The sequence below is a fragment of the Larus michahellis genome, chromosome 2 (assembly GCF_964199755.1).
Source record: "Larus michahellis chromosome 2, bLarMic1.1, whole genome shotgun sequence".
Lineage (NCBI taxonomy): Eukaryota > Metazoa > Chordata > Aves > Charadriiformes > Laridae > Larus > Larus michahellis.
The window spans coordinates 22,858,939-22,880,692 of record NC_133897.1 but is presented as its reverse complement, the minus strand read 5'-3'; the positions used below and the strand labels follow the sequence as shown (position 1 = coordinate 22,880,692).

Below are 21,754 nucleotides of genomic sequence, written 5' to 3'. Positions count from 1 at the left end.
GCATGTTTTTACTAGAAGTTTTATCCTGGAGATGGAAAACCAAGTCTCCACGAAAATTTTTCAAAATATAAATGTTCACAAGAAAAGTTCTTTTTTTTTTTTTTTGACAGAGATGTTTCTAACAAGAGGAAAAAGTAGTTGAAATTCTTAAGTACCTCTAATAAAGCAATTCTTAAGTAATCTTTAAAGCAAATCTAGACTATGTAACTCCTAGTGTGCTTACCTTAAAGTGGTGTGCCATTGTTAAAAGACGTAAAATAACAACTTAGTTCCATATCTATTAAAGATACAAACATGCAGCACAAGGACAAATTTCAGTACTGTCTTAACACAGGCAGTGTATTACATGAAGAATATTATTTGTGTTAGCATTTAAATATTCTTATTAGCACATATAATAATAAAATATTTAGAGATATTATTGTGTCAGATCCTCATGATACTAACAGACTTCAGTAGAAATTGTGCTACTTCATACCAAAGTTTCTGGTCTTTCTGAAATATATCGAAGTATCGAGTTTTAATGGGGGGTGGGAGTGGGCTGGGGTGAAGCATTAGAAGTAGTTGAATTCATTTAACCAGAAAAGATTATATGGAAAACAAGTTTTTTTTTCTAGTTTGTATAACCCTGTGTTATTCTAAGATTCCATATTTAACCTCAGCATTAAATGCAGGTCTACACAACATATTCAGTAACTGTGTATACTTTTCTGCGTAGGTTTGTTTCTCTGCCAATGAACTTGTGAAGATATTTTTAAAAAATAGTTCTTCCTCTATTTCTAAAGACCACTTCAAGCAAATCAGTCCAGCTATCATTCAGCAACTCTTAAGTTGTTCGTGTCAGCTTCCTGACTCCAAGCAGACAAAGCTTCCACCAACAACTTTGGAAAGTGAGTTATGTTTTATGTGAATTATGAAAATTCAGGTGAAGGGGTGCAGGGGCTTAACTTCTGGAGACATTTCACTTATTAATAACCTTAAACCAAAACATGATGAGATTTCTGCACACTGTAATTTATGCTCTCTATAATTTCATTGCATACATGTCAGACAATAGTACTATACAGAGAAGTGACAGGTCCTTTTAAGTGTTGCTGGGCAGCAATAACCTATTTTGTGAAATTTCCACCAGGTTTATTCTAGAATCATTACATTGTCTCATATTTAGCCTCAAGGTTGCGTTAGCTGGCATTTCATACCATGATGTGTCAAATGCTTGATATAGATAAGTTCTCTGTGAATGTTGCTGGTTTTTTATATTGTGATATTTTATGGAAGAGAAGCTTTGGGGATACTGTTGTGGGAAGAAAAACAACCAGAAAACCAGTCACATGGGCAGCAGGACTTGTGTGATAGAGCTGGAACAAGAACTGAGAGTGTAATCAGATTGTTTCCAGTTGCAGTCGTAGCCCTCACATGCCACTGCTTCCAGGGATTTCTGCCCCTCCCATTCTGATGATTCAACTTCTCCTGTAACCAGTCCCTAGTCCACCCTGTCAAAAAAAAATCTGAATCCGATTTGACCTAAGGGCTTCTTAATGTGGTTCCTGGTTTTGTTTTTCCTTTATATCAGCAATATCTGGGAAGTGGTTGCAAACCTAGGTTTGCTAGTGTATTACAGGGGGCATTAATTTCTGACAGGAGAAATGAGCAAAAAGTAATGGGCATCTAACCATAATCACCTGCATCTAGAGCAGCACTTCTAGGCTACCAATGAATGCTTTCAATACCTTTATCCTAATATCTACATGGCCAGCTCTAGATCTAGATGACTACATCCGGTAGGAGCTAGTAAGCTTTACCATTCTGCTGGCCAACAATCCATATGGAATAGCACTTTCCATCTCTAAATTCTATCTGTACTTTAAGATACACAAATTAAGCAGCTTGTGGGAATGAGCTGAGCTATCGTTCCATGGTATGCAGATTAATTGAACTATGACTGTGAATTAAAAAACATGTTAAATAAGGACATGGAAGGACAGTCATGGATATCACAAGACTGGTTATAGCAGAAAGAAATAAACAGAATAGGAAGAATCATTACAGCTCCCCAGAAGGCAGCAGTCCTTCTTTTTTATGTCTCTCGTTACCTGAACGTCTCGCAGTCTTTACTGCCTTTATCTTTTCTATGCTACAGGGATATGCCCATTTTTCAAACGGGCAATCAAGGGACAAAGAAAGAAAGGAACTTGCACAGGTCATATATAAGGTTCATGACAAATTCACAGTTTGAGTGAGTCTCTCAAGTCAAAGTTCATCAGCCCAATCACTGACATTTTAGTGATATCATAAAGGTGACAGATCTGTGTAGATGAGCAAAGCTGAACTACTCAAACACAAAATAGAATTAATAAGAGACCTTGCTGCAGCCTCTTCCCTGTGCTTTTTGGCAAAGGAAGGTTTCCATGACCACAGGCACACTTCTGCTGGCTTGAGACAGACGAATTACTTCAGGTTTGGCCTATGTGTGACCTAGTGACCTGAGCATAGGCTCATTAATTTTATTCTCAGTTCTATTTTACTGACAGGCTGTGCTGTTTTGGCTAAATCACCAAGGCCTGACCTTCCATAAGTATCTACTATACCCTTGTATTTGGATGTGCAGTCTGTGAAATTTACTGTCTGATTTTATGAGGTGCTGAGCGCTTGCAGTGCTATTAAAGTGTGGAACATTAAGTGACACTTTTGAATATTTTGGCATTAGTTCCTTTATGTCTGTTTCTCATCAGTGTTTTACCTCCACTATAAGACTTTCTTATGGATTAATCAGGATTCATGTTGTGCAAAAGGTTGGGAATGTGAGCAGTGTGTAACTCTGAAGAACTGTAAGAGTAACCTTCCAAAAATCCCAGTAACCTGGGAAAAATAGGTTGGTGGTCCTGATGTAGTAACTAAAGGAATGTATGTCCACAGCACATTTGTAAACATAATTTGGACTAAAAAGTTTATGCTTAGAACCTAAATGAGATGCTTACATTCACTTGAGGCTTTAGGCCTTGTTTTTTTTACTGAATATGATTTGGTTGATAATGTGCTCTTGGCTGTAAAGATACACAGGTGTGGCATGTGAGGATGTAGCTTAAATCTCTTAATAGAGGAAAGAAGTGCAGACGGACATTCACTATACTGCTCTGAGTTTCTCTAATCTGCACAGTTACAGTCTATATAGCACTATAAGGCCTGAAATTTGGAGGCATTAGACTGTATTACCTGTAAAGCCAGAAAAAATGAATGTGTTTTAGGCTTCCAATTCTGTCATCTGTATCATACATGACTAGAAAAATCTATCTGGCACAATGAAGCACTTCTTTGTGTGCTTGTACACAAAGGTAGCAAAACATAGCCTCAAAACCAAATACAAATCAAATACTAAAACACAAACACAAATACTGAATGATTAAAGGTGCCCTTGTTTTGTTTCATTTGTTTTTCCCTACAGAATATGGTTACAGCACTGTTGCTGTTTTACTTATTACTATTGGATCTATGTTTGGTACAACCCTCATTTTATTTAACTCCTGTCAAGAAATCTATACACTCATTTTACAGCTGTTTGTCGGTTTGGCTGTTGGGACCCTTTCTGGAGATGCATTGCTACACCTCATTCCTCAGGTAGGTAATACACACTTTTGTGTTTTTAAAAAGTTCACACACACACGTGTGCACACACACACACAGAGAAAAGTCTCATTTAAAGCTGGCTAATGCTCATGTGTTTAAAAGTAAAGCTTTCCATGAAATTTGGGAAGCAGCTACCCAGCATTGCAATTACAGTTGCGCTTTGTAGTTCACATACAGATTCCAAGTAGCAAGAAGCAAAAATCAAGAAATGATTAATTCAGAGAAAATAAGGTTCCTATTTTCACAAAAACTTTTCAGAAAACCCACAAGTCCTGTGCAAGCCAGGTTTCTAGATGTGTATGAAACTCATGAGGCAGATTTGGTAATGCGTTTTAGGAGAAATTGTTCAAAGGTTGTATGAGGCATTCACAGTCCCCTTCACACATTGTTACAGAAAACCAGGGGCTATCAGCCCAATTTATCCTGCTGCCTCGAACTGTAATAAAATAAGTGCTGTGACTTTTTCCTAAATTAATAAAATAAATTTTAAGAGTAGGATATCGTGTATAACAGAACCAATTTTCCATTGTGTATTCCTTTATTTTTGACTGAGTCTCCTCTGGTATGACACAACTGTTATGAAAAGACTTCAACTGGTCATTGAAAAATAGCTTCACACCACTTGAGATTCTGGTCAAAATGTTCTTCATACTCAGTACATCATCTCTGGAGGCAGAACTGGGAGAGTGGTTTAAGGAAGGCAATTCTCAGTGAATGTCAGACAAATGCGTTTCTTTAAGAAACACTTTTTGAGTGTGAAAGTGTTCTCCTTCACCAGTTTTAAGTGACGTATCCAGTAGCCTTTAAAGTGTCCACTTTCAGAGCAAAGGAGGGCTACCATGCTAGGCCACTGGGGAAAAATGGAAACACACCCACCAGCAGAAAGCTTTATGGATTATTTTCAATATGAAGTTTACATCTGAAGATGATGCAAGTAACTTTTTAAACTTTAAAGACTGATACACTCCAAACAAAATATACTAAATATTTATATAGAAGGCATTTTCCTAAAACTGTCTTGAAAAATATTGTTCCTTTCAACACCAAGAGTTGATGAATTGTAGCAGAGGCTCCTATTAATTCATTTCATCCATCTACTATTCAGCTGATTAGTTCGAATCACGATTTAAATTTGAAAGAGATGGCAAAAGAAAATGTTGAGAATAAATGGAATTAGCAATATGGATAACTAGCAAAAATCAAAATATTGCCATTGTAAGGTTTTTTTTTCTTTATTTCTTTTTTTTTTAGACTCTTGGTTTACATAAGCATGAAGCACAAGAGGTAGAACATTTCTATGATGGGAAAGAATATATTTGGAAACTTTTGGGAATAATTGGAGGAATTCATGGTTTTTTTCTGATTGAAAAGTGTTTCTTTCTTTTGGTAACACCACGTGACCAGGTAAAGCTTTGTACAGTTTATCCTTTAAAAAATCTCCTTTCTTTTGAGATTTTTCAGTGTACAAAATGTTAAAATGATTGTAGAGAATAATTATCATTTGTATGAGTTAAATGAAGCATTAAAAACAGCTTTCCAAAGTGCTCCTACCAGATTGACCTTCAATTTCTATTTTGCTTTGGTCTATGGATTTTGTATACTTCATGAAAGTGCTCCATATATTTATAAATCAAGAAGGAAACAGTTAATTGAAGGTGTTCTGTAAGCATACTTTCATGACTAACACTGGAGCAAGTGAAGAGTATCCATATGAAATAGTAATGACAGTTGTTTACTCAAGGCTCTGTTTGAAGAGAAGGAAGTCATAGATGTAAGCACAAGATATTTTCAAGAATGATATCTTACAATTTCCAAACAATTTTTGACCACTTTCCCAATGGATTTGAAAATCTAATATGTATGTTGTGGTCAGTAGAACCCAATCTTAAATTAATAACGTCTCCTTGCTCACTGCTTATCTTAATTTTATTACTTTATTTCAGTGTGGCTGGTGCCTAAAAATATGATTATGCACAAGGATACCATGTAACACAAAGCGTGATGGCTCATTAAGTTTCTCAGCATGGAAGGCTATCTTAAGAAGGCTAAGCCTTTGCTTGTTCTATTTTACAGACAGTGTTTAATGACTGTCCTGATTTAGATACGCAGCAATGAGTCCCTATTCCCACTGTCTTTGAGTTAGCCATAAGAATATCATGTGAAATTAACAGAATGAGAATATTTTAATGATGGTGATATTTTGTTTGTTTGGTAAAAAATAGTCCTTTATGTTACTTATTCGGAGAGGAGGGTTTAGCATCATCCCACAAATCTTTAAACATGCTCTGCAGAGAACTAAATGAACTCTAAAAGTTAATTGTTATATCCATCTCAGCCGCAAATTTTAATCTTCAGTTTTAAAACAAAACAAATTTCATTAAACCATTACGGTTGACACTGATTTATCTGATTCAGTTTTCATGGTTTTTTTAATCAAATAAGCATTAGGAAATGTTGATCCTAGCCAACAATCTTTTTCAATAGGTTTTGTTTTGAAAAAAAATATTTCCTATATATGCTAAAATTTCACAAAAGGCTGAGAAAGACTGCACCTGTTTTCATTGGGTTTCAGAACTAATTGCAAAGCATCTTCATTCAGCAGGGCCTTTCTTTAGTTAATGGGCACTGGGGACATTCCCATGATCTTCCAGTGGAATCTGAATTAAATGAACATTCAGGCAGAGGCAAATCTACTTCAACCATACAGTTGGTAGGTTACCAATATGACATACTTCCCTGATTTTATATCCTTCTTTCTCTGTTCCTCAAAAAATGAACCAAAATTAATATAGTAAATCAGTATTATTTTTCAATCTTTATTGATTTGTCCTTTATTACATGACATGATTGTCAGGAATCTCTAGATTTTGAAGTTTATAATGAGCTATAACAGAGATTTCAAACACAAATTTTTACAATAACTTTTCTGAAGGGTGTATTAGATTGATATGACAGTACACTTCCTGTACTACCTTTTGTTGATAAAATTCTTGAAGATTTTCCTCCTCCCTTGTTTTTAAAAATTTATTATATGTAAGGGCAGACTCTCCCATGGGAAAAACTTCAGGATCTTCTGCAGTGAGAGTTAAGTGCATAATTAGTGAACAGATGAAATCTTGGACTATTCTTGGGCATTATTCCGCAGATTCAAAGAGTAACATAAACAAGCTGGAGATCGGGGAATGGTGCTTACCCATAAGAAGTTACATAATTTTCTGGTCTGTGTAGAGTATCCAGACAGATATTTGTTTGCAAACTAAATTGACTCATACCTTTTAATCTTTTCTCTCTTTCCAACAAATCTCTTCAGTTTGTATGTAGTACCTAGATAAATACGTTCCTGGTTATTTAAATCAGAATCTCCAGAGATCTACAATGTGAACTCCATTTTACTAAAGCAGTTGTGATGGGCAAGAGCCTCACGAGCCACTGCTAATCTCTCAAACACAGTTGGGAAACTCTCAATGGAATGCAGAGCAAACAGACAAGTGAAGAATGTTTACTAATTTGTGAGCCACGTCATCATTTCCTGTTTATGATAATGAATGAGCTCGTCTTTCCTCTCAGATGCAAGATTCCCTTAAAGTTATGTATAGATCACATGAACTAGCCTGGCTTAGCTAGTTTGTACAGGCACGGCCAATTTTTCAGAGTCATGTGAGTAATAGTAAGACAAACACTGGTTGACTAAGAAAAGCTTATAAATCCTTCAGGTCAGTGATTAGTCTTGCAGTTTTGACTTAGAGTTCAAAGAAGTGGCATGTGAATAAATATTATAAGAGAAGTGGAACAATTACTGGAATTCATATGACTGGCTGCAATCATGGGAATTAAAGACTTTTATTTTTCCTTTAAAATGTAGAATTTTAAAACCAAATCCTTTCCCTTCCCTTCTCATGCCTCTACAGCACATATCCCACATCACAACCAAGCTAATACCAGCCAAGAAACATATCCTGTTTTGCAGCCACTACACGTCTGCTATAGTGTTTGGAGTGGTGGCTGTTGTCCCTAACAAAGCACTCTTTCGCGCTGCTGTTGACTCTTCACTGGCTACCATAATAGCTTTAATATCTTTTTTTTTTTTTTTGGCCAAAAAAGAGAAAATATAGAGATTATAAATTCAGTTTTTCTAGTTTCAAACAAGCTTTTTTTTTTTGGCTTGTCTCACCCTTACACAAATTTCTAATAATTTCTCTAGTCGGAAAGAAAAGCCCCGGGGAGGTAGGAGGAGAGATTCCTCGTGTTCTCCCTTCTCTCCCCACAGTTGCAGTTTCTGTTAATTAAACATTAGGGCTGATGCATCAAATTAACTCTCTAGGATAAGGACAGGGATACTGTCTCTTTCTTCACTTGAAATAAGGGTAAATTTCACTCATTGCAGTGGAGTGATGCCAGATGCCGAGACAAAGCCCTAACTAAAGGCCAAGAGATGAGGCACTGGAGGCTGTACTACCCTAAAGAAAAAAACACTATATTTTGAAAGGGTGTGAAACCTGCCTAGGATCATCTTTTTTAGTCTTGTGTTTTCACAGAGTAACTGTGAAGAACAGGAACTCCAAAAAGACTCTGGTGTCTACCCATTTCTCCTTGGAAATCCTATAGACACCTTATCCAGCAGGAAACTACAGTGATCTGGTCATGACAAAATGAAAAGATACAATTTGAATGACAATGTCCTTTTTAGCTCTGCATTTGGCTCAGATTTTTGTGTATTCAAGCAGAAACATTATTTTCTTGGGTTACAAAAGTGCTTATAAATGTCTGTCTTCCTACCTGAATTAGACTGTAGCCTTTTCTGGGCAAGGGAGATTTCTTTTTTTATGTGTTTCCAATCACACTGCCAGTACCCAATAAATGATTCTAATGATATCTATGCAAATAACAGCAACTATCTTTAATAAAAAATCTTGAACTTATTTGATATTTTCCTGTGTTTATAGCAGCAGCTGGAAGAGCCCCTTAACACTGATCCATTATCTTTGCTTTTAACTAGAGAAGCCCAGAAGATTCTGAGTCTGCTGAAGTTCCTCCAGAGAGTAAGGCGATCAGCAAAAAAAGTTAGTATCAATAAAAAGACTAGACAAGCAACAGGAAAAGCCTTGAGACCTAAGATGGAACTGAAAGTCTAAAGCTGGCTTAGCTCTGTGTTTGCTATGTGCTGCCTCACCACAACTGATGATGCTTGGCTACATAATTAAATATCTTCTTGAAAACCTTTTCAGCTGCCAGCCCTGTAATTGTGAAGTTCATTAATCTTATACTGTCCATGCTTTAGTGTTTGTTTACTCACTGTTGCAAACCGTTTTTCTAAAGCCTTTGCTTAAAGGGAAACATTCAAAATTTAATACAAAACAGATTTTTATAATTGTAAACTTTGCTTGGGCTTTTACTTCTGAAGGTAGTGAAACGTTTGGTTTTTTGGCTCACTATACTAATACAATTCTGCTTCCTTCTTCTCTTACGCGGTAAAGCAATAGCCTCCTCAAACCAGTAATGATTTGTTACGTATATGGAATTATGGGCTCGTGATGGCTCTCAGTTTTAGGATAATCTGTTTTCTTCAGAGCGCTTCAAAGTAATTCTTATCTTCCCTGTATTGTTGCTGCTTACTCAAAAAAAAAAATAATGGGAAAATACAGCATAAACCAAACTCTGCCTTTGACTGTACTTGTGTGACCTTGGTGAATTTAGTAGAGTTGTAGTCATTCAGCTGAGGGAATAGCATTTTAATTGAAATCAATTTATTTACTATAGTTGACTCCCCTTTATTTTGTGATCTTGGGTCAACAGTTTCATTTATTTCAAAATGTCATTATCTTCTTCAAGGTTTCTAATATTCTTCTCTGTTCTTGCGGACTTCGTTTCCATTTCCGAGGCATTTGAAATCTGGATTTCCGTTTCTTCAGTCTCACCTATCCAGCAGTACACAATCCAGTGCCAGTTTCAGTGTGACTATTAGTCCATCTCTCTCTAGATGTTTCCATTCTGTTCAATCATCACTACCTGCTAAGCACAAACAAATTTCTAGTGATATCAATGTTATTTGTTCCATGTGACTAATTTTGGTCTATAACTAAAGTTGGTCTAGATTCTCAGTACAATTTTTCGTTTGGTTCCATTTTTCCCTCATAGCTCATGTTTTACCTCTATATTAGAAATCAATAAGTGAAACCGTAGTAGGGAAGGGAGAATGTTTTGTTTCAGGGTTTTTTAGAGAATACATATTTTCAAAAGTTTATGTTGTTACAGTTCTTACAAATAGCTAAATGCATAAACATACCTGGGTACCTTGGTACTGAACTAAACTTTTAGGTGTTTTTTCCCCAAATGGAATGGAATCTGCAACTCTAAGAGAGAAGGCTGACATCTCCAGAAATGCCAGACTTCACTGTAAACACATGTCAAGTAGGACTGCGAGAAAAGTCAGTCACCTTAGATAGCCAGTGACTAGTTCATAAAGCAAGAAGCTACTGGAAGAAAAAGATGTATGATTTCTCACTGGCCCTCTTCTCATTTATCCACACTTGCTATATCAATATCTGAAAAGATCGAACAGTTTGTATTTGGTATACTCAGTGAGACGTTACGTTAACTATAAATTTTTTTGCTGTACGAGTAATGAAAACATTGGAAAAAAGATCTATGTATGGATAAATGTTTGCTTTAAACTCTTATTCAAAGCTAAAAACCCATAATTGATGGTGGGAGTCCTGCACCCCTTAGCTTTATGACAATTATGGAATAGAATTTGTTATGAGTTCTGATCCCCTATTTAAGCAGAGAAAACTATCAAAAATAAATGCAGGATTGTTTAAGAAGAAGAGGCTTTGTAGAAATAGTTAGGGTAAAAAGTTAATAGTGTTGCAGCAATGCAGTGAGATGATTGCTAGTAACAAAGTTGCTTTAAAGTAGGCTGAAAGTAAGATAAACATTCAGATTTGTTTATATATGCATCTTCTTAGCTTTCAGTCAAGCAAGTTCACAAAGCTTACATTTGCAATTGCTCCACAATGTTAACCTCATCCCTATGTTATACTATAGACAACACGCTAGAGTGAGTTCCAGTAATTACGGTACGTCTTATTCAACAATCAGATACTTGAATAAAACAGACTAATAATATCTCAGGGCAGGCCATGATTTTGTCCTGGACAGTGCTTATTACAAATCACAAACTTAATGTAGTGCAGCAATCTATTATTTCTATGTAACTCATGCTCTGCACTATTGATTGTAAACTGCCCATACTGTTTAGAAAGAACTGCACAAACTGGGGACATCCACGTCTGGCTCTGTAAATTGGCAGGAAAATCTAACACGCCTGCCAATTTTTCTGAACCCGCAGAGCTCCCAGGCAACTAGGGAGGATTTTCTGAATACAGTTGTTAGGCTTTTATGTGCTGTGTGTGTTTTTTATAATAGTCTGAAGACTTCAGTTCTAGCCAGTTTCTGTAAGAAAAACATCTCCCCCATCACTATAAAATGGCCATATCTGAAGAAACATTACTGAAGTGAAACCTCGTAATAACTGTATTCAGACAGTTCTGGGCAGCTCCATGTTAGCTCCTTAGACTGTCGTAAAGTACGTCTGTGTGGGGCTGACAAAAGTCAAGAAAATACATGATGTTTAGGTCCCAGATCACAACCCTGCTTCTTCAGGCATAAAAGTAACCCTTTGCAAAGTGTTCTGTCCATGCTGTGTAGAGGAAAGCTGGATGCGTTTCCTGAGAGGCATTAGGAGGTCCTGCTTGCAAGATTGTGGATAAAGTGGACGGAACAAAGGGCAGGATAGGGGAGCCAATTATATGTTGCTAAGCCTAGCCATTGAGCTTATGGATGGGGCCTCCATGCCACTTGAGATGAAATCCCTCCCGATGAATATGTTCAGCATGCTACGTGGCTGTCTGGGTTACAGGCTGGATGGAGAGACCGTCCCTAATTCCCTAGCTTGGTTTCAGTACTTTTATCACTAGTAGCACCTTTCCTCTCATGTCAGATGCCTGATCATGAGCATCCAACGTACCGTTCCACACCAAAGTAAGCTCACCAAACAATATGGGAAAGAAAAACAGCCATCTGCATCCATGAGCGGTGCTGCAGACAGGAGTACTATGAGCATAAAATAATTGATTGGAAAAAAAGGTGTAAATGAGCATTGCGGTAATGCTGTAGTAATAGTGATTCTCTGAGGCTTGTTGCCTTTCATCTTTATGTTTCACTGTTATACAGTCTCATAAAAAACAGACCCTGAAAATATTACTCAGTGTAGCAGGTTTTACAGTGTTCAAACGATCAGCTGGATGAGATCAAATATTCATCTTCACTATAGCTGTGCAATTCTGTGAGCGATGATGGAAAAATGCCCATCTTTTAAAGAAAAAAAATATCTAGAGAACTTGTGTGAATTTCAGCAGCCAAAGAAAGATTAATGGAAACCCTTAGGATCTATCATGAGGGTGGACTCAAACCTAATACTAAATTTTTGTCTAAATAAGGCAGGTACTTTCTGGTATTTGCATCTATGAATTATTCTACAACCTACTTTTTTGTTTCAAATGTATTGAAGGAACAGTAATAACAAGGTCAAAACAGATAAACACTATTGTCCTCTGATTATTATGACTTTTCATAATGTTATATGTGAAGTAACCGGAAAACAAAATCATTTTTAACATAGCAAAAATTACAGTATCTGTTTCTGTTAAAACTTCTTTTTTATTTGTTTGTTTGTTTTTTCCCTAGGTAAGAAAATTAGCTTGTTAGCAATAATGGTTCTGGTGGGTGACAGTCTTCACAATTTTGCTGATGGCTTGGTAATAGGAGCAGCATTCTCATCCTCAACAGAAACGGGTGTGACAACGACTGTTGCTATTTTATGCCATGAAATTCCTCATGAAATGGGTAAGAATTACATATATGTATTTCTGTTGATTGGCTTTGTAGTTACAGGTCTTCCAAAGAATTCTTTCCTGTATTACATTAGTGGGAATTCTTTTTGCTTATAGCATCATGAACTATAACATTAATGTGTGAGATGGATATATAAAGAAGCTATGTTCTTCTCTTTCCCCTTCACAAAAAGGAGGGGAGGCTTCTGCCCTCGTTATTGGATACCACCCCATCTCACCTTCTCCAAATGTCAGTGCCATCATGTCAGAGTGGCCCTTTATTCTCATTTGTACAGACACAAATAATAGTAAGCTGTGAGCAAGAGCCATGTGGGCCTGACACAACAGGCAACCCCAGAGTTTTAATACACAGCAGAGCCATTTAACAATGTATTCCTCATGCTGCCCTCATTCCTGCTGCTAATCAAGAATAATAAGATAATAAAAGAAGATATATGAACCATTTTACTAGCAGGCAGGACAGGAAGACAGTTCTGTTGAACATTGTCCTCAGTTATCTCCTTGTGGTAAATCTTTCAGTGTGGATGAAGCTGGCAAGTTTGAGATGAGAACAGTGGATTCTCGTTTCTGTTCTTAAATGACTGGAGATTTCATGTGCTGTCTATGAGTAAAACTTATCCAAATGAAAAGGTGAGGTGGGGAATTACTGTAAAACTGGTAACTCTTGTTTGCATAGCAAAGAAATTACCAAAATACTGAACAGCTAACTCCAAAGACAATGCTTCTTAATTCTGGGGCAGTAGTGTCCCAGTGTCAAAGGGGCATTTCTACACTCACAGAGAAGAATTTTCAAAATCTTTTACTCTGGACCTGTTATGAAATAGTTCATTTTAGAAGAAAAATCTGTGATGCAATTCTGATGTACAATTTACCAAAGTCAATCAGGTCTGAAATCAGTGGAATTAAACTCAAACTGGAATCAGACTGGCACAGGTTTTTCTGACTTACAGCACCTGTAAAACACTCAAAGACCATGCTGCAAATATCCTCACATGATTTGGACTGGCAAGTTCCCAATCGAGAAAGATTTAGAAACTCTGGGAAAGCATGTGACTTCACTTTTGCGTGTATCCAAGTTGGAAATGTCACAGAACATCGAGAACTAACAGAAAGCCACTCCTGTATACTGTATGCTATCTTTAGGAACAGCTAAACAAATACAAGTCAATATGGGTTTTTTGGCTATGTTTTTTCTCACAGGATGAGTTTATAACTAATTCTACAGAAACCTAAGCGCAGTCCTCCATCAATCACTGTCTTTGTGCATATCCTAATTATTTTTCTTCATGTTTTATTACCAAGAGTCCTACAAATACATTTATCAGCTAAATCATAAATTTTGTGTCTTTTTCTCTGTGCAGGAGATTTTGCTGTGCTGCTAAGTACAGGGCTCCCCACGAAGATCGCAATTTTGATGAATTTTATAAGTGCACTAACAGCATTCTTAGGACTTTATATCGGCCTCTCTGTATCAACTGACCCTTGCATTCAAAACTGGATTTTTACTGTTACAGCTGGAATGTTCTTGTATTTATCTTTAGCAGAAATGGTGAGAACTTCAGTCTATTGCTATATTTTCCTTTTAACATAGCCACATCGCAGATGAGTGTCAGACAAATGCAGAAAAAGCATTGTTTGGTGTCACTGCTATGGTAGGTGTAATTACTAATAAAAGGGTGAAATAAAGGCTATTAAGAGGGCAACATAGGAGAAAGACATAAAGGACTTTCAAAGGGGGAAGGGTAAACAATACATTTCTAGGCCTGAAAAAGTTACTTAGTATAACATAAACAAACATTTGAATGTGCAAATAATCTTTAAGAAGTTAATTACTTTTTTTCTTTTTACACCTCTTTTTCTATTTTTCACACTTGCTTTCAACATGAATTTGCTGTTTCTGAACTAAAATGCAAGATGTTTATCCTGTGTTCTTCCTGGACAGTCTTTCTTTCTCAGAGAGGTTTGTATGAGCTCCTAAGCAATTCAAAATCCATCAGATTGCCTCAACTTTTTCATATTTGCCCAACATTTCTCATACTCCCAGCTCAATAGCAATAGTCTGACTACAGAAAAATAAAGCGTGAAGGTATACATTAGGAGGAAGGTCTGAGGACTGTGGAAGAATGTGGTGGAATCATAACTCATGCAGATCCCTCAGGCCACATCATTTATTGAAGAGCTGGCTAACTGTTACACTTGTAACAATGCAGAACTTAATTACCTTGCCAGCTTATTTTAAGTATCACATGGCTCTTTAACCAATAGGTATTAATGTAAAGTTGCTTGCAAGCTTGTGAACGAAAACTATTGGGAGTGACTAGATCAAGAGGTGGAAAAAAAAAAGAGATCTGTCTGTTCATAAATTATTATTGTGTTTCTCCCAAGCCTGGCTGTCTCTCTGTTGTGTTCACTACCACTGCCACCTCATGCCTGAGATATCATTTACCAGCTTCAAGCACAATACTTGAAACCTGATATGTATTATAACCTATTTGATAATCTAGTTGTAATAATTGACCTTAGGTCTTGGTTGTATTTTAGTCTATTTTTTTTTGCCACTGTAACAAAAGTAAAATGAACATGAAGTTCTCCTAAGCATTTATGAGGGAACTGTCTAAGGATTGTGGCTGTGTCAACAGTCCTGACTGAGGGGTGCATAAGAGACAAGAGCACTGTGTACCAAGGTGCATCTTGTTCTGACACAGAGAAATTTGGAAGGGAGGCTGCCTACCTGCTCAATAGGTATGGTTTTACTAATGTGCCTAAGAATGATTTAGGCATAGTTTTCCTTCAGTGTAGGATCAGCATCCATCAGGGATGCACAAGCTCCCAGGACAGCACCATCTTTTTCCCTGAGTCTTCAAAGCAATGTGCCAGCTGTAAATCCCGAGAGATGACACAGTTCCAGGCAGGCAGGGACGTGTATTCCCTTGTTCTCAGCTTGTCACCATAATCTTGATGCGAAGAGGAGAAAGAAGGGAGAGAGAGGGGAGGATCTTATCAATAGGGATTCCAATCAGCCTTTCTCTGCATTTTGTCAAAAGAATTGCCATTTTGAGTTGCTCACTGTATTTATCAGAAGTGCAAGTGTTGAATATCACAGGGATTATTTTATTTTTAAAAATATTCCTCTAGCACTGCAGGAATCTGTAGGTCTGAAAAGTTTTGTACGTTTGTACAGTACATCTCAACAAAAAATCAGCCATGCTTTATGTATTTTTTGACTTTTTGCACAGAAATAACTTTTATTGTCTGCTGCAAACAATGTTGCTGCCAATTAGGTACAAATACTTAATGGTGTACAAAGCTTAAGTGTACAATTTTTAGTGTTAGTGTTTTATGGGCTTTCACATATTCATGTGCTTGTCAGAGCAGCAGATAAATAAGAGAGCAGCACTTAAATAAGACTGGACAGCCTCACTGGTTTCTGCATCGAGGAACATTGAGGAGTATGAGGTGGAGGCTCGTTGGCAGGACAGCCCTGAGACTGCCACCACAGTCAAGGTTGTACAAAACTACTTCTGTGGTTAATTAAAGGTTTCTCATTTCTACAAATAGCATTCTAGCTCCGTTAACAAGCAGGGTAGGCTAATCATTTTAAAAATCTGAGGAAAAGGAGAAAAGATAAAATCATTTATACCCTTCATCATTTTTCACCAGGGAATCCTGAAAAACTTCATCTTCCCAGTAACAGGGGAAGGTGGAAGGGAGGAGTATTTTGTCTTGCAAATGTGTATGCAGAGATGTAATATTGCAACATAAATTTTTTGTTGCTTCAAGATGAGTGTGAGTAAAAACCTGTAATATTGTGGGTTTAGTTGTTTAACCAAAATTAAATCCCCTAAAACCTAGTTTTTTATGAGCAATATAGTGAGATATTTTGTACTTGATATCTGTTTAGAGATCATAAGCATATCATAACTTTGCACTCTTTCCAAAGATCCTTTCATTAATAATGTACCTTTTTTTTAATATACCTTTAATCTGAATTGAAACTTGAGACACCACTGTATGGAATGGAACAGACCAACTCACTCCTAATGAACTGTTTCTTTGACAAAACATGTCCCCTTTTCCTCTTGGGAAACAAACTTGAAAATCCTGTATCAGCCTCTTAAATGAGTATCTATGAAATAATCATTTGGACAAATATTTATGAAACCATATGCATTGTATTAAACCCCAAGGACTGGGACGGCATTTCTGAGTGATTGTACACATCATACTGGTTTATGTAGCTCCTGACCAGAAAGATTTACTGTCTAATTTGAAAGGAGGGAGACAGAAGCATGAAAGGCAATTAGGATATCAAGAAATAAGAGCTATCCAACCACTCCCTGAGGTAACTAACTGACATTTCCTCCAGCTAACCTTAAAAATCTTTCTAATTTTGGAGATAAAGGAGTACATTTAAAGTGACTTATTGGGCTGTTGCAGTGCAGCAGTCATGCCATATATGACCCAGCTTGGTAGAACTCTTATTCAGCCAGTACATTGTTGAGACCCCTTCATGTCTTCTTTCAGCATACTGCTTCCTAATTCTGTATACCTTTTGTGGTCTCATGATGAAAACAAGAGCTGGAGTGGGAATAGATTAGTCCCTTGATTGACAGTAACTCTTTTGTCTCAAAAGGACTCCAAGCATTAGTAAGTGTGATGGCATCCAGCAGCTTGGATGTGGTGCTATCTTCCCTTAGTTTGTAAAGTGCTTTGCATCTGCCAGTTGAATAGGCTTCTGCTTCCAAAACAACAAGCTTTTCTCTGCTGTACTACACACATTTGTGTATAGACGAGTTCAGAGAGCATTGGGGAACCATAGCTGATACTGTGTCAGCAGTCAGCTTTTATTTCCAAAGAGATAAGCAGGGATGTCACACTAGGTAACACTATAGAAATGGTCTGTGCACTTGATAACATGGACGCAGTCTAGGTGGAGGGGGCAGAGATCTGCATTGCACATAGGAAGGGTACTATCTACTGAGAATGCCTTTTTAAAACTTTCTTAGGAACTTACTGTGCATGTGCGTAACTCATAAATTGGCACTACCAGCAATAAGAGAAAATACTAGCTTTTGCAGTGGGAGGGGAAAAAGTTTTGTATTTAGAGAACTTGTTCACTCATGCACTGGGGAGAGGACAAAATAGACTGATTATAAGGATAAATTAGAAAGACCAAAGGTCTAGAATGGAGCCCTGGATTCAGGCCTAGGTCTTAATTAACAGTTTTTACTTATATACAAAACAAAAACCACATGCTCCAAACACTTACAAGCTGTCAGTTTAGATTTTGATTTACATCATAACTTCGAGGTGCTTACTTTGGCTTTAGAGTAAATGTTTCTGATGATCCTTAAATACAAATCAAATATAACTACATGAGTTTCTAAAACGCAAATTTGTATCATAATTTAAACCACTGCCTAGTTGTTACGAAGATCCAGGACCTTTGGGTTGGCCTGCTATTTTTACGTAGAACTTCAAAGTAGAGGTGGATTTTTCACTGTAGTTTTCTTCTGGGGCCGTGCCAACTTCCAGAGAAAGAAGAGTGCAGGAGAAGCAGATCCAGAGACCCCCCTCTGACAGAGGGAAGGAGAAGCATAGCAAATAGATGTAAACAAACCCTGTTAGCCTCCTTGGTCAGCACCACTCCACTGTCTCCCAGTGGCTGCTGCTGTTACAGCTCCTGTGAGGAGGCTCTGAAGAGAAGAGAAAATGAGCAGCTTCATTCAAGTGCAGGCTGGGAGTGGAGCAGGAAGGTAACGTGATGGGAGAGTGCCGGGACCACTCGCTCTTGTTTTGGTGTTCACAACAAATAGACCAAAATAACCCGACCAAAATCAAAGGTCAGTACCAGGCCATCGCTCTATATTTATTTTCAAAGTTGATGTGAAAGTATCAGTGGTCATTACTGTCTCCCCTGGTGTCTGTAAATCATAAAGCGTAAATACTAAGAGAGTCTGAGCCTGAGGTGTCATTTTCGCAGGGTCTGTTGAGACATAACTTTTGTTTAAAACTTTGATAAAAGAGACCATGTAGGGTGGAAGGTCAAAGTAAGTAGCTTTTAATATGATTATAAACAGACGCTGCTCCTCTACCTGATTTAAGACATACAGAGTAAAATATTAGGTGTAATTTTTTCAAGTATATTTAAAAAATCCTGTTTTCTACTTGTATGTTTACTAAAGCCCAAGTAAATAGGAGTGTTGCCAGTTATTTCAGTAAGAGCAGAACTGACCCTATATATAGTACTGAAACAAAACCCCCTCAAACTAGTTTATTCCCACAAAAGGGAATCACTAATTTTACTAAATAAGCATTTCCTTACAGACAGCTGTATAAAATTACTAAAAACTGTTGAGAAGTTTACAAGTCCTGAATCTCATTTATAATTCACATTGGTGCTAGTAAAAGAACCAAAATGAGCAGAATTTGATTAATTTAAATATTTCGCTGTCAAGATCTATGTTGTTACAATGTATAGAACATACTACAAATTAATAGCTATATTCAGAAACCGAGCACTTTTAAAGTCTTGTTTAATGAAGTTTGTCTTGTTTTCCCATAAGACTTTTTTTCCCAGAGATGAATATATCTGGCTCTCATTCTGGTGTCTTATTCTTTTTTTAGCTTCCTGAAATGACTCATATTCAGACACGGCGACCCTGGTTGATGTTTCTCCTACAGAACCTTGGATTACTATTAGGCTGGCTTTGCCTCTTACTTTTGGCTATATACGAACAGAAAATTAAAATATAAGTTTTCTGTTGGAAATCTTGAAGTACCACTTATGACAGTGGATAGCATAATTCACAATTTTGTCATGTCTGCTATAGTGATATATAAATTAAGTTGCTGGGATTTTTATATCTGAATAGTAGATAACTATTTCACTTTATTAACTTATTGTTCAGATTTTTTAATTTTTTTTTGTAAACATGAATGTTTAGAATTATGTTTTATTTGTTACTGAGTTTACCAGATCCCGTGCTCAAACTCGCAGGAGCTTTTGAGTAGTTTTTATTGAGACTGTTCTAGATGAATGCTCTAAGTGATCTCTGCCAGTCTGATTGAAGAAAAGAATAAAACACTTTTATATGCAATAATTAAAGTGGACTAACCATAGTTGAATAATTTAAAGCAGAAAAGTTTGTTGCCTCTTAGTACAAAGATTTAACGTATTTCTATAAACCGAAAAAGTATAGCAAAACTAAACTGTTAAATGGCATACAGCAATCTCATTATAATACACGCATTATCTACTTTGTCAACATAAAGATCCTCAATAGTCGTATTTTGCTGTGGCAGGTAAAAAATGACAAGTGTAAATGTTGAAGTTTAGAATCTAGAAATCTGAGAATGTCCTTTTCCAACTGTTTCTCATACACGTGACGGAGTCTGTGACAGTCAAGCATTGGACTATGGTAACTGTCAGAGTAACAACTTTCTGCATTATCCCACCTCTGATGGTTGCTCATAGCAAATGCTTATGAATTATTGTAAGAAATATGTTTAAATTATTTTTCCCTGATAACCCATCCAGGCTCCTCAAATCAAGGGATTCCTTGAGCCAGATGTTGCTTCTGAGCCATCGTGTTTAATAAACACCAATAGAGCCTTCCCGTCAGCAATTAGCTTATTCATACACATGTGATGTGCATTGTGGAAAGAGCTTTTCCAATTGTCTAAAGTGCATGTAGCTGTGCTCCCTCAGGGCCTCGCTGCGACTCCTTCTATCTTGAGTGATTTTTGTGTAATTAGTCCTCTTGATTTCAAGGGATTTCTGCATAAATTAAGATGACTCATTTAATTTAGTATTGCGGAATGAAGCCTGAAAGAAATATACAAATTCTGCCCTGATTCTGGGGTGCTGAGCAACTTCCAGGAGGCACCAAACAGCACTCAATTGTGTGATTTCTACTGCTTAAATGCTGTCAATTTTTGGTGCAAGGACTCCCCCCTACCTAACTTATATTTTGGTATGAGGATTGAGATGCATTCTTTCTCCCTCCTTTGATGAACTGTGGAAATAGGGAGAGCAAGGTACAGAACAAACATATATTCTTTATGCAGCAAGTGGATTTTTTTTTCCTTGTCTTAACTCAAGCTTGAAGTAGGGCTACGTTACGACGTGATATGATTGTCTCACAATGTGTCTTGTGTTCATTTGACAGCTCCTACCGAAGGTACAATTATTCTCATGTTACAGAGGGAAACAGTCTTAGAGCATTGTCAGTGCCCAAAGGCTTCATGGGCACCATGCTGCCTTATCATCAAAATCTAAAGCGAAAATAATTCTGAATGTCATTGTTTATAATAGCCCAGATCCATGGGCTTGTGGACCCCCCGTCATCCACAGATTACCCTTAGGAAAAACACTTAAAGATAATTTTAAAGGTAGATAAGCACTCATTTTTGGCGCTTGTTAGTTATGAGAATCCGTAGCAAATACCCCAATGCACATCTAAATGTACATCTAGGCATTTACGTACCTTCAGAAACCTTGTCCCAAACAATTTAGCCAAGGTCACACAGGAAGTCTCTATCTGACTAGGGAAATGGACTGAGCTCTTCTAAGTCCCAAAGTAAAATCTGAGCTTGTTTTATTTAGGTGTGCAAATATTATGACTGCTTTTTCTGTTGGTTCAACTTTGAAAGATGAGCTGAGAAGCCATGACTGATGCTTCTCTTCTCAAAGTTTACATTTTTCAGGAGTTTGTGCTTGCTTTTAGTAAGGTAAGATTTTTAAAAAGTGGTTTCCCAGTATTTCCTCTGTTTGTTTTGGCACTGAGTCACTCCATGACCTTCAGCTGTGACAGTCAATTCAAGCTATAGCAGGACACCACTGGACGTAAGCAAAATCTATTCTTGTATCAGATGGTGCAAATGAATATTGGAAACATTTGTTATTTCAAAGAGCAGAGCTACTGTAGTTTGAATGTTTATGTATGCTTAATGTTCGCTACTGCAGAAAACAAGATTACCAACATGATCATGTTTTGGCAATATTTTTGTATTCTGAAATATTTTTTTACTATTTATGAATGTGTCTGAAAGAGGGCAAGTAATTTCTCGTAGTGTGTACTTTCAAGTTGCATACGAGCATAGGTTCACATCCCGACATGATCTGTGAACATATTGCATCTGCATCTGTTCAAAAAATGCCATCATTTGGCTGTATATAATTATCAGGATTCTTGATCTCGTTTAACAACCAAATA

General features: G+C 37.0%; 1 protein-coding gene across 7 annotated transcripts in view; it reads left to right on the top strand.

Annotated features, from left to right (window-relative positions):
* SLC39A12 (solute carrier family 39 member 12) overlaps positions 1 to 21,537 on the top strand; it is a 36,557-nt gene extending 15,020 nt beyond the window's left edge. For 3 of the 7 annotated variants that reach the window (XM_074574525.1, XM_074574521.1, XM_074574524.1), the window contains 7 exons: positions 719 to 890; positions 3,443 to 3,615; positions 4,876 to 5,028; positions 8,621 to 8,684; positions 12,370 to 12,528; positions 13,898 to 14,085; positions 19,164 to 21,537. In XM_074574525.1, coding sequence (XP_074430626.1) covers positions 719 to 890; positions 3,443 to 3,615; positions 4,876 to 5,028; positions 8,621 to 8,684; positions 12,370 to 12,528; positions 13,898 to 14,085; positions 19,164 to 19,292 — 1,038 coding nt within the window. In that variant the 3' untranslated portion in view covers positions 19,293 to 21,537. Of the gene's footprint in view, positions 1 to 718; positions 891 to 3,442; positions 3,616 to 4,875; positions 5,029 to 6,223; positions 6,335 to 8,620; positions 8,685 to 12,369; positions 12,529 to 13,897; positions 14,086 to 14,450; positions 14,497 to 19,163 lie in introns of those variants that run through there. The other 4 variants (XM_074574527.1, XM_074574522.1, XM_074574523.1 and 1 more) reach the window with 4 other exon arrangements.
* The last annotated feature ends 217 nt before the right edge of the window (positions 21,538 to 21,754 follow it).